The 17990-nt window shown below is 40.5% G+C and overlaps 1 protein-coding gene across 1 annotated transcript in view; it reads left to right on the top strand.

The window, feature by feature from the left end:
- The first annotated feature begins 9625 nt into the window (after window positions 1–9625).
- Window positions 9626–17990, top strand: part of PRRG1 (proline rich Gla (G-carboxyglutamic acid) 1) — a 10479-nt gene continuing 2114 nt past the window's right edge. The window contains exons 1-2 of the mRNA XM_009075966.1: window positions 9626–9668; window positions 12112–12272. Of these exons, the coding sequence (XP_009074214.1) occupies window positions 9659–9668; window positions 12112–12272 (171 nt within the window). The 5' untranslated portion in view covers window positions 9626–9658. The remainder of the gene's footprint in view (window positions 9669–12111; window positions 12273–17990) is intronic.

Here is a 17990-nt window from a genome sequence, read left to right as displayed (position 1 = left end):
TCTACTTTCTTTCCCCCACCCTTGTTTCCTCTCCTGTTCCATGTTATAAACAAAAGCACTTGCAATATGCAGTAGAGAACCCTACAGAGCTGGCAGGGGAGTGGAGTGAATGACCTAATGTCTAGTCTCTGTTCTCCTGCCAGCTATTTTTGAGTTCTGATGTTGGTAACTACTTGACCTTTTAAAATCTAATCTGACAATGCCCAGCCCTTTCCTTGTTTACCTCTGGTATGCTAACCAATTCTTGTTATGTAAAATTTGATATACGTTTGTGAGGTCTGAAATACACTTAACCCATTCTTTTCTTGCCAGCACTTTTAGTGGTAGTGATTATCAAGTTTAGTCAGGGTTATTTTAATCAAGGTTGCTGAATACCATTATTAGAACAGCTAGATTTCAAAAGCTAAGCTTGTCTGCCTACTGGAAGTTAAAGACATGATGTACTAACCACCTAAAATCACACTGTGGATTTTGGCTTGCCAAGGAAACATTTTTGTTGAGAGGTTGTTTTTGCATATTTCAGGCTATTGCTTATTTTTAATGGTAGAGACATTTTCCATAATTATGATCTAACTTTGGATAAAAGCTAGGCATCTGTTCAGAGAACTTTGTGAAATGAGATGGGAAATGTATTTGCACAGCCCAGCATATTGGAGTTAGCACCCAGGGCTGAGACTCCTGGATGATGTAGTAGCATGAGAAGTGTTGCCCCTTTTCAAACCAGTGATGCTGCTTTGTGTAGATGTATCATTTTTTTGAGAGTAGATGTCTTTGCATGGGGGAGAGACAGACTATCCTGGAATTGCATCTTGAAAGGTCTTTGAGATCCCTTTCATTTTACACATTACATTGTGCTGTGCACCTGCTCAGTGGAGTGTTTCTTTTAAAGCATTTGAATCCATGTTCTCATGTCACTTCTGTAAAATTACTTTTGAAAGTTGGAGTCAAAGATCAATGTACTTCCAGTTATTCATCTTAGTGGACAGTCTGTACCAATAGGATTACTCCACAAGTGGTCAAATTAAGTTAAGCTAAAATGCAGAGACACCATGTGAAGTGTAGGACTGGAGTAGTTTATTGTAGATAAAACTTATTAATCCTGGTGAAGTATTCATTTTGTTGCCTGAAACTTCAGAGCATCTATATTTGCCAGAACTGTAGGATAGGTGAGATTTTTTTGTTTTGTTTTGTTTACACTAAGATATATACTTATTATACTCTATTGTAGTATTCTGGATGTTCCTGTTTTGCTGAGCTCTTTGTTTTTCTGTAGTATAGCAATGGGTGCCATGGACCAGTTTCAAGATTCACTGTACAGCAATTCCTCATTAAAATCCCCATCGCTAAATTAACACAACTGTCTAAACTGTAATATTTATTATCATTAGCTATGTTTCTAAATATCTCCTATTTGGCATTGAAGAAGGACTCAAAAAGTGTGAATTTGTTAGCTCACTCGTGTGAGGCAATTTATGGAATCCTACCAGGAAAATTCATAACTAGTGGCTTCATCAGACGTGAACTTTTGCACGTGGTGGTACCTCCTGGTTTATCAGTGAGCTGCTTACTGACCTTGTGTGTATTCCTCAGCTTTTATTTGCTGATTATTGCTCTTCAAACTATTTGCTAAATAAACCTGGGAGGAGAAGAGATTTTCTGTTTATCTTTCTATCCCTAGTCTTCATTCTCGTGGCTATGGGGAAGGGTTAAGTGAGATTTCAGCAGCAGAATTATTAGCTAAATCTCTTGCTGGTCCTCCTATAGATTTCTCCCGTGGCAGCTGAAATTAGCACAGTCTGTGACATTTTATTTCCATACTGCTGAGCAGTTCTGAGTATCGGAAGTGAATTGGACTCACTGTACTGTTTTCTATTTGCTATTGTTGGTTGTCAGAGCTGTGGGCAGCAGCAAAATAAAGGCATGGCACACAGTGTGTGGCTGGGTAAGCAGCTTAACTGATCTAAGCTCCTCCTACTGCCTGAGAACAGGAGTTCTTCCTTTTCCGCTCCATCCTTGCTGGGTTTTGTGTTTTCACTGCTTCCTTTGTGCTGCCACTCGCATTCCTAATGCTCTGCAGTCAGCTCAGCCAGGGAGCTGATCTGTTTTATTTTAAAACAAGCCTACTGACACACATGCACACAAAAGCCTTTCCACTGGGCTGACTCTGCCTGGCCTTGTGGCACTACCAGCCAGAACTTGTACTGACTCAAGGGAAGGAGTGGGACTGTTTGTGGGACTGTCTTCTCAGACAGCAGCTTGAGCTGGGGTTGGTTTAAGTGGGGACTCCAGAACTATCAGTGAGGCAGAGCAGTGTTTCAGTGTCTTTCTCTGCTGAAGTCTTTGAAGAGCAGCAACAAACTGCTCAAGAGGGAAGGTACGAGGGAGTCAGTCCCTCAAAACGGCTAAGAACGTGGTGAACAGACCTTGGGGTCATATCCAGAAACTGAGAAGAAAGGTGAACAAACTCATCTTTTATGGAAAGGCCACTTAGGATGAACTCTAAAGAAGTGCCCAACTATAAGCTCATCAGATCTGTAGTTGACGCAGGAAAACAAAAGTATCGAAGCACTTTAACTATGGCTGTTCTTTAGGAACTCTTGGCAAAGATTGGATCAAAGTTTTCATCACAATAAAAGAAACTTTTTACAGTGATATCAATCACTCACTGGAACAACCTCCCCAGGAGCATGATGAAGTCCCCATCACTGGAGGCTTTCAGGATGCAATTGGACAGGGTGGTAGATAACCTCATTGGGGCTGCTTTTCCCACAAACAGCTGGACCAGACAATCTTTTGAGGTTCCTTCCAGCCTGGGCTGCTCTGTGGTTCTATGGGGCTTTGTGTCTGTATAAAGAGATCTACATCAGAAATACAAAAGGTGGAGATGCACCTGCTGATGGGCAGCATGCCTAGGATTTCTCCAGTGACTTCTGCAGTGTATTACATATGTAAATGGAAACAAGAGGTGTCAGATTTTAAAAATACCAGTGATGTGTTTGTTTGCATTAGAAGACTCCTCCACATTTTCTAGGTGCTGGACTAGGTGGGGCAGCTAGCTTTGTGGGGGTGTGAGGGAACACCCTTTAAACCTTCCAAGAACAACATGTTGACATGTTAGATACTATAGAGGATCTGTCAGTTGTGAATGAAGTTTCAGGGGCAAACTTTGTTTTAATTGTTCAAATCCAGCTGGAACACTGCACACAGTTCTGGTGTACCCAGCATAAGGACCTGGAACTGTTGGAGCAAGTCCAGAGGAGACCACAAAGCTGGTAAGAGGACTAGAGCACCTTCCCTATGAAAACAGGCTGAGAAAATTGGGACTGTTCAGCCTGGAGAAGAGAAGGTTGTGTGGGGACTTCATAGCAACCTTCCAGCATCTGAAGGGCCTACAGGGAAGCTGGAGAGGGACTCTTGGTCAGGAACTGTAGTGGTAGGACAAGGAGTAATGGCTATAAATTAAAAGAGGAGAAATTTAGATTAGATATTAGGAAGGATTTTTTTTAATATAAGAATGGTAAGACACTGTCCCAGGTTGCCCAGGGAGGCTGTGGCTGCCCCAACCCTGGCAGTGTTCACAGCCAGGTTGGATGAGCCTTGAGCAACCTGCTCTGGTGGGAGGTGTCCCTGCCCAGGGCAGGGGTTGGGACTAGATGATCTGTAAGGTCCATTCCAACCCTTTACCACACTATAATACTATGATACTCAGAAAAAATGAAGTGCAATGCAGTAAAGTAATGTGTGCTTCTTAATGTATTTGGAAACTAAGGTAAAGCTGATGTGAAGGGTAATGGATGTGGGTGTTGAGAGAGGAAAATAATAGTATTGAAAATTTTTTTTCCCCTGTTTTGTGGGGCTGTTTGCCCTTCTGTTTTACTGCAGCTGTTCTGTGGATTCTGGTGGTGTGCAGTTTTCTGTGCACACTCCTTATGCAATTTCCCAGTGTGACAGAAAACTTAATAAAATCTGTAAAGGAGTTGTGCCTCATTATCTTTTCCCTAGTTACCATATAATTCAATAAGATGAAATACGTATTTATTACTCTTTCATAACTGCTATGCAATTTGATTTTTGGTTGACTGAAAAATCCCATTAAAACATGCTCTGAAATGCTGTCATATATGCCTTGCTCCAGGGGAAGACAGGCAGGGTGGAAATTTATATTAAGGCATGCTGACGGTGCATAAATATTTGGAAGAGAAGGCTTTGTTTGCACATTTCTCTAGCTTAGTCTAGCACTTCACAAAGAAATTACTTTTTATTGGGTTTGGGTTAATTTTTGTAAATTAGATGAGGTGCTAGACATCAGCCCCAAACAAGTGCTAAATGGAATTTCTGTACAGAGCAGAACATTTGCCTCATCATGGAAAAGCAAAATAAACTTTATGAAGTACTAGGCTTATGTTTGCTATAAAATAACTGCATGCAAAACAAAGATGCCAATGTGAAGTTATCCAGGTTTCTTTTGACTACAGAAATGCACATTCTGAGGTCTCGAATCTCTCTGGGTTTTTTCAATAGCTGCTTGAAAAATACTGGTACTTTAAGAGGGAAACTGATTTTTAAGAATTGCTCCTTACCTTTCACAGTATTTTGACAATTTCAGTAAAAAATTCAGTGAGTTGAGAATAATCTTTTTCAAATGTATGGAATTGCCAGGTCCCTCTTTTTCTGCCAGAAGGGCAGACTTTGGATATTGGATACAGATTGATGCAGTTGGAGGCTGAAGTTTTGTACAGACAGTTTGTGTTATTGAAAACGCCATAGAGGTATTATTTGTGACACTTGGGTCGTGGTTTTGCTTTATAAGCTGTGTTGGGGAAGAAAGTGTCTGTAAGAGTTTCAGAGCATGAAATAATGGTACATTGTTAGCTTTGATCTTGTGGCCTTTTCTCAGTGGACCAACATTGTACCTGCAGTGAAATTACATTTTTGTGACTGGACCATGCCCAGGTACTGTTGCTTGGCCCTTCTCTCTCATACCTGGAGAGGTATAATCTAAAGTAAAGCTGGTACTCTTTTTACTTTTTAATTTTTTTTCTCTCCTACTTGACCCATAAATGCTTCTAAAATGCACTGTTATAATCTACTTTCTAGTCATACTGAATGTTTTGTTGGGTTGATTTGGGAGACCCAAAGTCAGTGAAAAAGGGAGATTGTAGGTAGTGAATAGGATCTATTCAAGAGACCACTCGCCATCTGTCAACTCAGTTTCTGGTTGTGTGGTGCTATTATGTGCTGATATTTACTCCCCTGGTCCTAATCCAGTTTTAGCCACTTTGGAGAGGAACTGGATGTAGTTATTCATGCCATACTGGGCACTGGACTGCTTCCCACCTTTCATAGTTACCAATAAAAGGTACATCTGGAGAATCGTGTTAGAGTAACCACCAAATCTCTCCCTCATTTATTGATTTCCTTTTTATTAGTTATAATCTAATTCTGCTTTTGTCCTGGACAGCATCCTATGGCAGCAAGTCCCATAAATTAGGTAGTATGTGAAAATTCAGGTTCTTTGACTTACTTGCCTCAATGCTGGCTGAGGTCAGTGCATTCCCTCCTGTTTGTCGTGTTGTGAGAAGTGTTGGTGAGCTGCAATGTGTTTTATCTGCTGTGGTCACACATATGTAGCCAAGAGACCAACTTAGCCCAGCAGACTTTGTGTGTTACTGTTAGATCAGCTGAATGTCTGCCTTGTTAGACAGTGATGATTTAAACACAAAGGATATTTTGGTTTTCTTTTTTTTTAATAAAAAGCTGCGTATAAAATCCAGTTTTCAACTGGAGTTAAAAGCTGCTGACTGTTCCTCAGTCTGTTGTCTGTAAAGCATCAGGAGATGGTCTGCACTACAGAATGACAGTTGGCTTGTTGGTGCTTTATAAAACAGATGCAAACATTTAATTTGCATGAAAACAGGGACAAATTAGGGGAGGGAAATAAAATGAGTGCACATTCAAAGCTTCTAGTTTAGGGAGGCCGTGAGTGAAAATGTGCCATAAAGAAAACATTCTGCAGAAATTCTGATACAGGCCATGTGGTTTTTTCAGCAGGTCCATTGGTTAGTTTTTCTTACTATAAATTAAAACATACATGATAGATATTCAATAAGCAGCTGTCACTTTACTGGTATAACATAAGATTTTATCAATATTTAACACTTCAGCCACCTGTAAATGCATGGCCAAGGGATGGTGTATTTTCTCTGGCTTATTGCATATTGACTTTCTGTGTTACTTTGGGATTTAGAAGCTGGTAACATTTTGGAGAGGAAGTTACGGCAAATATCGATAATGGTGATCATAAACTGGATGTTAATTTTGTAGTCTGTAGTTGCATGTTTCCACTCTTTGACTGTGTGTGGAGTTTGTCTGGGGAGGTGAGGAGTGGCTAGCTTGTCTCCTGGTTCCCGGATTAGCTGTGTGTGTCTCTTTTTCTCATGTCTCTGAGCAGCCACTCTGGTATTTCAGGTTTTTTGCCTTAGTTTGGGCCCTGTGGTATTAGCAGTATTTAATTTCCACAGTAAGAACATAATGTTGGAATACGAGACAAGCACATAGACTGTTCCAGAAATCTTTCACTGTGGTCAGGGTTTTTTCATATTTGAGAGGGTTTTTGTTTGGTTTATATTTTCGCTTGAGGGAGAGACGAGACTTAGATTATTTGTTTCTGTCAACTGGTCAAAGTAATTTCGTAGTTTTGCAGAATGTTTTGCCAGACATTCACTACCACCCCATAGCCACCTTTGGCTCTTTGCTGAGGAATCATTTGTATAGACCTTCCTTCCTTGCAGCTTCTTACAGCTTTGAGTGTAGTCAGGCAGTGCACACTGGGTGTACCTGCAGCAGCATTTTGGTTCAGATTAGAAGTATGCTTAGAAAGCAAATCTCCCAGTTATCAGCACTTACTGTGCTTTAGTTTGCATTGCAGAAACAATTCCAAACACTCAGACCCAATCACTTCTGGGTGAGAGTAAACCAGAAGATCCACTCCAAGAGCATAACCTGCTGCAGTCACACTGCCACACAGTGCTCAGCTCATGATGGCAAATTAGAGTTACCCCAAAGTAAAATTCTGGATCTGTGCTGTGTAGATTTTGAGTCCTCGATGGTTTTGTTCTTCGGGTGCATTCCTACTGCTCTGCATTCCTAGCTAATGTGAGTGCAGTCATGGATTGAGATAATTATTATGCACTTACAGGTTATTATTCATGGCCACTGTAATTGCCTCAGATAAAGAGTCCAGCTAGTCAAACCGAGGTTGGAACAGATGATACCCAAGTGGATGACCACTTGAGTTTGATTTGGAAGCCACACTTAAACAGTAATTAGGTCAGTGAGCACGAGAGTTATAATGATGTTGTTTTTCTGTCTCTGTTACCTTTTGACCTTTCCTGCTTTATTAATCTGAGTTCTGATTTACAGCCACCAAATGCACTGTGCTTCCTGAGATAGTGCCACAGTTGGTAAACCACCTTTACTTCAATGGGAACATTAATGGGTTTTCTCTGTTCTTTTTGGCCATTGATTTTTGTGGAAAACTTACGGGAGCACAGAACAAGAAATCTCAGTGTCGGATTTAGTTAAAAGGTGTTGGGGGAGGAGCAGAAAATAGAATAGATAAGTATCATTAGTTTTGTGTCCAAACAAAATCAGGCTGAAAACCTACTGTGAAAGGTTTATTTAATTGTTCACCATTCTCACTTGAAAAAGGAGAGGAATTGGTTACTGTTATGTGAACACCTCAATGGATTATCGAGTTAAATACTTGCAATTTGAATTCCCAAAGCATAGTCATGTTGTCTAACTTAAGTTATTGTCAGAAAACATTGCTTTACAGAAGACTGAGGTGTCTGAAATTCTGCTCTATAGGCTGCTCAGGAAGGCACAGTCTCTTGGGGATTTGTGGAATTCTTGTTTCCGTACAGATAGTTATGTAAACATTCAATTATGGCTCCCAGGAACTGCCCCAGATGGTCCCCAGGGGTTTTAAAATGATGCAACCCACCCAAATTTTCCCTTGGTGAAGAGAGGTTTGGTACTTCTCCTGCCACGTGTCCTGCTCACCAAAATATGTGTATCAGGAAAACATTCTTCACTGGTTTTGAAAGGGAGGGGAAGGAAGAAATACCTTAGCCTATAGCAGCTCTCCCTTTGAACCAGAGGAGCCTGGAAGTATGCAGAGAATAACCAGCCAGAATATTGCCACAGCTTTAACAGAACAAAGAACATTAAGTGAAGAAAGGACAATGGAGCTGAGGCAGAGCTGAGGCCCCAGTCTCAGGCAGCTGCAGTGGTGAGGAGCCACCTTCTCTCCCTCCCAGGGCAGTGTCCCAGGGATGAGCTCTGTGTGCTCCTCCCGTGAGTAATGGGACGTGCTGTTGGGTTTAGGAGGCAATGGCAATCTGCTAAGTACAGGCTTCTCTTGGTGATCTGGTCTCTGGCTTTGGGTCCTTATGTAATCAGAATTCATGGTAATGTTTCATAATGTTATGAATAGCACAAAGCAGAGAGTTTTTTCCACTTCTCTCTTTTGCTGTTTTCCTTGTCCAATGTAGTCTGAGTGAGACAAATCTTTTGCGTGTTAACTTTCCCTCGTTGTTTATTACCACAGCCATGGCCAAACTTTTTACACTGAGGTTTGCTTATGAGGGTTTGGATTTATGGAAAGTGAGGACATCAGTGTGCTGTGATATGTTGATGTGTAACTTGGCCTCTGAAGACTAGTGTTAACCTTTAGGAATAGGTAATTTGTTAATAAAAACCCTTTAACCTCATGGTGTTCTACTAACTTGGTTAGGCAGTTGCACCTTTCTTAAACTTTGCTGAAAGCTTTTACTTTCCTAACTTTTCCCATGCTAATAAAGACTCCAAGAAACTGAAACCAGTCCCTCAAACTACTTTTGATGCCTTCAGATGCAGCTCCTGTTGGCTCTCTGCCTGGTGGGTGCAGTGAGCTTCAGGCACTTTCTTGACTGAGAGCATCTTTTGTCTGTTCTCTTTCCAAGATGAGCTACAAAGTACATGTAAGTTCTTGTAGGGCAGGTTGGGATCCTCTCATGTATTGCAAGTTCCACTCCCAAAGTGCAGGTCTTGTTCTGCCCTTGAACTTTATGCAGGTATCCTGTTTTAATCAGGAGCTGACTCTGAATTTATGTGTGTTCATTCTGATTTCAAAAAATCTGATCCATAGACTGAAGATAATGAGCTGACTTGATGATCTCTGCCTAGTGAATTTGTTTTAGCTAAAGTATAAGTAATTACAGAAGAGAATGTAATACCTTGCAAGTTCAATTAGGCAAAACAGGTTGCACTTCATTTAAAGTGATACACACCCTCTGTTTCATATTAACATTTTTGCATATTCTGAATATGAAAAGCCTTGAAAAAGTTTAAAGCATTCACCCTTTCACAAGAGTTAGCATTTTTTGGGTAGTATTCCTATCCTACTGAAACTAGTCTGCATGTAGTAGTGGTACAACTCAAAACAGGGATTAATCTTGATTAATGATGGGGTTTCCAATGCTGATATATTTATAACAGTATTTGGGAATCAAGAGAATCTTTTCCAAGTTCATTGTAATTCACAAACTCAACACCATGCTTCCTCTTTTGTTTACAGACTCGATACTTGCAAGTTCCTGCCTCGACAGCAATCATCATGGATACTGGTAAGTTTGTTAACTTGGTGATGAGTGTGTGTTCTTCATCACTCCCTGTGAAGTTGGCAGTAACACTCCCCAAAACTCTGCTCAGAATCCCTCTCAGTTTGCACAAAAAGTGCCCTATGGCATTGAACCGGTTTTGGCATTACATCTGATGTAAATCTTTGCCCACACTGAACTGAACTGGGGTCATACTACTGTTCTGACAAAGATATTATTTGCAGACCATAATAATCATCACAAACTCACTTGTGGGCCTTTGGAAGGTGGCTGCAGGATGAAGACTACAGAGCTGAATTTCCAGGCTTTATTATGATGACCTACAGAAAAATTCAAATGTAATAGTAGCAGCTTTAAATTGAAAATTACATGTTTATTTTCAGTATTTAGTGGTGGGTTTAGCCTGCTTGGATATTGGTAAGAACTCAAAAAAAGCCTCACTAATGGCTCTCAGTCGAGCTGGTTTTGGTGTCCAGGGTGCCCTGGGCTTTGCTTCGGCAACACTTCTGTCCCAGAACACTTTTCCCATGCTGCTGCTCCCTGTTCTTTCTGTCACTAAAGACCTGAAGCCTATTTTCTTTGCCTGTCACAGCTTCAGCTGGCAGGCTGTGATGTATTTATCCTCTCATGCCCTTGCCTGACTCTGATTCTGATTGAATTTCACCTTGCTAGAGTATCCATTCACTATTAGGATAGCATGCAGGTTTTCTTGGGAATGTATAACAGATTGATCTGAATGAATTTCTCTCTTCAATAATAGTAAAACTAAAGTAAGTCTTTGGATTATTTTCTTTGTAGCTTTCTGATGCACAAAAACTTGCTAAAAGACAAGTATTGCAGCTACACAGAGCACAAGCATGTCTAAAGAAATAATGTTTTCAAATGCATTAAATTTGGTACTTGTATATCTTCATCTATATTCTACAAAAATTGGGGGAGTGGAACAGGCTTTAGATTATTTGTTTCTGTGTCTCTCTTACATAATGCCAAAATCATAATTTTGATTTTTCTTTTATCTTGCATTTGCTAGTAAATCTCCTTAACAAAGTCAGGTCAGTCTTGGAGGAGCCAGCTGGCATTAGCTCTGTTGGACGTAGGGGTATTTTCTAGCAGCTTCTCCCAGAAGCCACCCCTACCAAAACCTTGCCACATAAACCCATTGCAACAGTACACCACAGAGACTAAACAAAATTAAATTAAAGGAGATCAGCCTAATGATGCTAATAGTGTCACTGCTGACAAATGCCACCACATCTATCTACAAGAAAGGCATAGTGATCCTCTTTGTTCACTTGCTGCCCTCCTTTTATAACATTAAAAATCAGAAGATTAAAGGGGAAGAAAAACTCCTTGGCAGCATATCAGCAGTCCCAGACTGGCTGTAAATGAAGCAATGCACAAATGATTGCACAGGTCAGGAAAGTGGAATGAGTGCATTAGTGTGGCAGTGCATGGAATCATTAGCCCCTCTTTTTGGCAGTGAGAGCCCAAGAGCAGTGTAGCACTGACATCCTGTTCCTGCTTCATGGCCTGAAATACCTGGAGAATTTCTGCACCATTCAGTGCAGATGTACCTCCTGGGTAATTCAGGCTGATGGATTTCAGAGTATTCCAGTTGCTTCATATTACTGTAAAAGTTATTGGGTCAGAGAGTTTGAGAGAGAGCTGGAACATCAGAGGAAAAGAGATTGCTTCCAGCTCTCTTCCTTGAACAGAAAACTAAGGAAAGCAAGTAAATACCTGTGTCAGAACATTAGTTGCCTTTTGGGGTTGGTTTTTTTGATTCATCAAATAAAGGCAGGTTTTGTGTATGATTCAAGGAAATAGAAAGAGGCTGTCCCCCCCCTCCCCCTCCTATTAGGTTTCCCCCCTCCACTAGGGTGCCCATTTCATGGCTGAGATTTCAGGAGTGAAGGGAGCTAGTCTGCTTCCAAGTTAAGAAAACTTACAGGCTTAAACATTGATAAATGCAGCTGTTCTGGTGTGTGTGACTCTGGGTAATAGTCATAAATATTTATCTCAGAAAACTTCAGAGCATTCTGGCTGTGATGCCCTCAGGCTGTTTCCAATATCATTTTGGATGTTCACAAGCAGGATTTGTTTGTTCTGTGTCATCTTAGTTTAAGAAGTTGCTTGAGCTGAGCATGTGCCTGTCTCTCCTGAGCACTCAGGCACCAGCTTCAGTCTAGTTTAAGCATACACAACTATGATGCCTAATTGAGGTCTATTGTATTTATGACATTATAGCAATGACTAATGAAATCATAGGTCCAGCTACTTACAACAGTGAACAACACTAGGAAAGGCATTTTATCATGCTAAATAAAGGTAAAGGCTTTGAAAAAGATCACTGTTTCTCAAAAGCAAGTTTTCTTTGAGCAATTTTAGCATGAGGTTTTGGGTATCTATTTCAGAAGTGACTTTTGTTGTCTCTCCTCTTCTTATTCAGTGTTCTTAACAGAGGACAAAGCCAACTCTGTGTTGAAAAGATACCCAAGAGCCAACACATTTCTGGAAGAACTAAAGCAAGGTGACATAGAGCATGAATGCAAAGAAGAAATCTGTAGCTATGAAGAAGCAAGAGAAGCATTTGAAAATGAGGAAAAAACGGTATGTTTTGTCTTCTACGTAAAGATGGGTGGGGTGTATTAATTAATACTCCTTCTGGAGACAAGGTGGGCAGAACTGTCATCTGTTTGGCAGCTCTGTTTCCCAAGTAGCCTATGTACTGGTTGTCCTGTCATCACACACTGAAGTCTAACCTTGATATCCTAAATGCAGTTGTCTTGCTTGGAAGAAATGATGGGATTGGGACAGTTATGGAGAGCATATAGAAGCAGAGTGCACAAGTCTTCACTTACCTCACTCCTCCAGGAATAACTTGTTTATTGAATATGATCGTGTGAAGTGAGTGAGCAGCTCTAAAACCTTTCCATTTAAAATACACCTTCAAATCCCAGGTGCTGGTGCAGCTGGCCAAAGTGTCAGTGCCCTTCAAACAGTCTAAAAATAAGTGGCCTCTTCAAGCTGAAATCTACAAGCCCCCAGAGAATGTTGTTAAGGAGCAGTGATCTAAAACACAGAAAGAGCAATAAATTCGGTGCCACCATGTGTTATGCAAGGGCAGCGATACATTAACTTGATGGGAATGAAGCAGAAACTGCCCACACAGAATTGTTGCCTAAGTCCATTGGCTTCCCTAATTAAAAGAGGCTTGTGGGCTGATGGCTCTCGAGCAATAGCTGCACATCATTTCCCACATATCTTATCTTCCTTTCAACAAATAAAACCAGGTTTTTGATGGTGGTGTCTGAAATATTTAATGCAATACAGTCAAGAATTTTTCTTTGTTTTTAATTGAAGATAGACATGGTTGAAATTAGGGCTGAATTTGAAGATAAGTCAAAAGTGAGAAGCAGTTGCTAGAAAGTGTGACTGGGAAAACTTATCTCCAAAAACAGCTTCTCTCCCTTGTGTGTTTTTGCACGGGGAAGTTTACCAGCAAAGCCAATGGTTTAGTGGTTGAAGTGGCACAGGGAACACTGCAGATTTCTTCCAGAATTTGTGCATTCCACTCTTCAATGACTGAGCTCTGCATGAAAAAATAGCAATGTGTGAAGGCATACTGGGCATTTTAAGTTCTTGACATCTTTTTGTTGGAGGTCATACCTGGTGAGATGGATAAGGCTGGAAGGAAAAATTTCTGATTTATTAAGATGAAGTAGTAGGACATGTGGTGTCTCTTCAAAGCTGCTTTTTTCTGAAGCTTTAACTGCATGCACACACATGTTCTTTGCCTCCCATACTTGGTTTGATGTAGTTACTTCTAATGATAGCTCATTGTGTAATTACAAATAGTGTGAACAATGAGACAACTTGTATAAATTCTAACACCATATCACTTTTGATTTTTTGTTCAAATCACCAGAGAGAACGCAATGTAAACACTTCTTTTCTCCCACTTAGGAGCATTTTGTGTTTCGGTAGATACCATGTCCATTGCAGAGGTATTTGGGAAGGAGTAAAATAGAAACAGTTCAATTTCTCTTCTTGCCACACGTGGTGAAGGAGCTTCCAATAAGGTCCTGCCTTTTTATCCATTTCTGCTATTGTATTCTTGTTTCCTAGCTGCTGGATTGTGTTGTTGGGAGCTTGCTAATGGGCTAGACCCTGCTAATGTGCAGTGCTGCCTGACCTGCCCCATTTACTTAGGCTTTTTTTAGTCCATTGTCCCCCAGCACTATCCATTCATACAGCCACTTAGTAAGACTTAGCTTCTGTGTCCCAGGGGAAGAAAACGGATGCAGTAGACTAGGAACATGATACAGTATCTTCAGAGAAACAAAGGATCAATGATTTCATAGTATAGGTAGACTGGAATTCAAAGAGGATCTGTAGCTTATTTAGCTCATGGTGACTTCATTTCATGTAATCTCTTTTAATTTTTATCTTGTCCACTTGGTTCTTTGTTTTCCTGCAGTCCCCTGGGGAGCTGTGCAACATATGGATTTGTAATATTGAAATAATATCAAGCAGTTCCCTCAAGTTATTTTTAGTGCTTGAGTTTTTAATTAGTGCTCTGCGTGTCAAGCATATGAACATGGCATTCATTATTTCCATGGCAGATTTTAATATTGTGTGGGCTTGGGGATTTTGGCAGGTTCAGAATTATTATTTAAAATGATAAAGTTAATTATAAAAATAATACCATTATGTTAGGCTTGAGCCAACAGGGAAGAATTTGCAAGACTTTGTGGATAAAACAGTTCATGAAATTCAGTGTTGACAAATGTAATGCATGTGGGGGAAAAGGGAACATTCATTATGTATGTGATTTGCTCTGAACCGAATTTGGGAACGATGTTCAGCAGTCAAACAAAGCCAAAACAAAATAAAAAACCTGAGTGCAAGGAAACTGAAAAAAAATAATTGAATAGGGATCACAATAGAGAACGGAATTACATCATTGCATACCCACATCCTGACTGTGCCATGTGCAGCTCTGGTCTCCATCCCTCTTTAAAACAAATCAGTGGATGAGGAGAGGCCAGAGAAGTGTGACAGCTGAGTAAGATATGAAAAGATTTCTGTAACAGCAATAGATCATAAAAGAGTTAACTCAGAATATGTGCTGATGCCTGTGAGGAGCAGGAAGGTTGAGCTGAGGTCACTTGCCATCCTTCTGATAGCAGAGCTGAGCACATCAAAGGGAACTAGAAGGTGCAGGTTCAAAGGAAATAGAAGCATTTCTCACCACAGCTAATAGAGCTGTGAACTGCCTTGCCACAGGATGTCTCAAATCCTAAAAGCTTGTACAGGTTCAGAACAACAATGTAAATGAAGGGAAGATAAATCAGTCTGGAACCATTAAATAAAAGGAGTCAGCTTTGGCTAATGGAAGTTCTTGAAGTACAAATATGTGAAATCTGGGACAGTATCACTGCCTGCTTATGTTTAAACTCCTTTCAGCAGCCTCTGGTGATTGTTGTCAGAGAGAAGTTAACAGTTAGGTGAACCCTAGGTCTGATCCAGTGAATCTGTTTGTTGGTGGTACCTGTACCTGCAGGCAGCCCTGTGTGTGGTCTCTGCTCAGTGTCAGAGGTTGTTTGAGACTCACAGATTTTGTTCCAAGGTTACTGTGCGAAGTATTTGGGTGTGATTGCAGCACTGCTAATAATTTTATTTCCATTAACTCTTTTTGTTAAAATAATACTGCATGAAGAATTTAAAATCTGGAAGTCACAGATCTTCATGTGTGTTGCAAATTTCCCATGAATTTTAAGTATTACAGAAATTGCAATGTTATCTATATTGCTTTATTCTAGCAAAACAAACAAAGAGAGTACTAAAACACTTAGCAAGCAACTCAAAGCTTGTCAGCCCCAGATCTAAAATGATGTGATCAAGTAAGTCTTCCAGTGTCAGTCTGTGTAATTATGGATGCTGGATAAATACCCAGAAGGGAAGAGGTGAATCTTTTCCTGCCACCTGAAATTGAGGACAGATCAGAGGAGAACTGTGTAACAGGTACACTCACTTCCCATTATTGCTTTGTTCACATCCTCTGCCCACTGAATGCCAAGTTGTCTTCTGACTGGCATATTACTAGCCCACCTTTAAAACAACTCAGAGAACTCACCAAGGATCATTAGAGGCTGATGCTGCTGCCACATGCAGTAAAGGTATCAGCTAAAATTCTCGACAGGGTGTGAGTATCTTGACTTTGATGTGGATCCCTTGATTCAGCATTCAGATCCAGCTGACTGATGCTGAGTCTGTTCTGAGCAATCTTACAAATAAAAGGGAAATAAAATTCTGGCAAATTTTCTCCAAATGTTTTTGGGATGCCTTAGAGAATCCTTTTGATTATTTCAGACTGGATTTGCCAGCAGTAAGGTACACTCAGAAAAGTAGTTCTTGGCAGGAATATGTGTTAGGTATTTTCTGAGTCTTTTCCATTGTGGTTATCTGATTCCATGACCTTCTGAACTTAGTTTTTCAGCCTTATAAGGCATTTACACATAGTATTCCCAGTTGTAGAGCACTCGAGGATAAATTGTTGCTGAACTGTCCTTTTCATTAATCACAAGCTAAGAATTTTGTCAAGTAGAAAACAAGTCCTTTCTGTTGTTGGTTTAGGAGAGCAGCAGCTGTGGAAGGGACGTTTGTGCTGAGTTTTCCAGCTTCTAAATTACTCTTTAACCTTCTGTATGAATTATACAGCTACTTTGTAAGTTTTCAGTATTTCCCCCTCTTGCTTTCTTCACAGCAGTTTGTACAAATCCTCACGCTGCAAATTCACTGAAGTTGTCTGTGGTTTTGTTGAGCAGGATTTGACTTTGACCAGCTATCTTGTCCTCCTCCTGCACCTTCCCTGTGCTGTGTGGTGTAGCTCAGGGCAGGGGGAGAGCTGCTTGGCAGCTGTGCAACTCAAACCTGAAGGATTAGTTTCCTGCAGTTCCTGTCAATTGTGTCAGTCTGGAACTAAAAGTCTTTGTGCTGCTCCTTGATGTTTGACTTGCAAATATGCAAGCTGGAAACCTTGGGATTTGGTATGCTAGTAAGGTTTGGGTTGGATTTTGGGGGATTGTTGTGGGGGTTTTTTGGTCGGTTGTTTTTTCCTTTTCCTCTGAAGAGGAACATTTAAAGATTATTTTTTTTAAAGACTAAACAGGTATATTTTTCTTAGTGTTTTTCATCTGTGTGCAGAACTTTATTCCTCTGTCTCTGTAAGATAGAGTTAGACCTAAAGTAGTGTAATTTTTTGACTGGAGAGTGGGGAGTGTCTACACTGTCTTGGAGTTTTCTTTGCCTGGCACGTATTGAAAGAGGACACTAAAGTACTTTCATCCTTAAGGCAGTTTAAACTCTTACCTTAAGCTCTTTATGCACCTGTCTGGTCACATCACCGAATCAAACATCCCCACAGCCACACACCCTTCTCTGAACTCAGTGCCTGAGGAAAACAGCTTTGCTGCTGCTTTCCCATGCTGCAGAGTGCCAAGGAGAGATGTTGGTGTTTCAGCTTTCTAAGGAAGGTACTGAGAGTTTTCTGCAGCAGATAGATCTGAGCCAGAAGTAGCATGAAACAATACTGAAATACCATTCACTACTTGCTGCCCTTCCACTGGAGAAGGTGCATTTCCACTGTGGTCTGCAACACAAAACAGATTGCTAGGAGAGAAGTGTGATTTCTTGTTTTTCATCAAAACTGCCCTTCTCCCCCACAGAGTCTTTAAAATGACATATCCTTGCACAGCATATTTGATGGCTTTCAGTAAATCTTTGTGACTTTGCCCTTAGAAACAAACATTGCACCATTTTATTTCTTTGCTGCCGTTGAGGCCGCAGAACCATCAAGTGGGAAGTTTGGTTCCAGTACAGACAGTAATATTTCATAATCCTGATGAGTCCTTTTCTGCTTCATTTTAGTCAGCAAAATATTTATTATTTATTCCTAATAATAATCTGGTTAGTTGTATTTTAACCAGATGGAAAGATCATAGGTAAGAAATCTTCTTAATTGCCTGATAATCTGGTGGGGAGAAGGTGAGGTGTTTGGTTTTGCCAGTTTTTATCATGCAGAGATCCCAAAAGTCCTCAGTTGTGCAGCTAATGTAATTTTTTGTTAGTTCTCCCCCAAACAGGTTTGTTTAAACTCAGCACAGTCGATCTGGGGTTCACAGAGGAGCAGTGCATCGAGGAGAGTCCTTGTAGCGTATTTAGAGTTTGTCTTCCCAGACTTTCTTGCTTTGTTTGAAGCCAATGCTACCTGACTTAGCTTAGGTGATTTCGACCTGGGCTCCCATCAGAGAGGGGCACTGTGAC

This window comes from Acanthisitta chloris, unplaced genomic scaffold, assembly GCF_000695815.1.
Source record: "Acanthisitta chloris isolate BGI_N310 unplaced genomic scaffold, ASM69581v1 scaffold31325, whole genome shotgun sequence".
Lineage (NCBI taxonomy): Eukaryota > Metazoa > Chordata > Aves > Passeriformes > Acanthisittidae > Acanthisitta > Acanthisitta chloris.
Note: the sequence above shows the minus strand (reverse complement) of the source record. Positions and strands in the feature narration are given on the sequence as shown.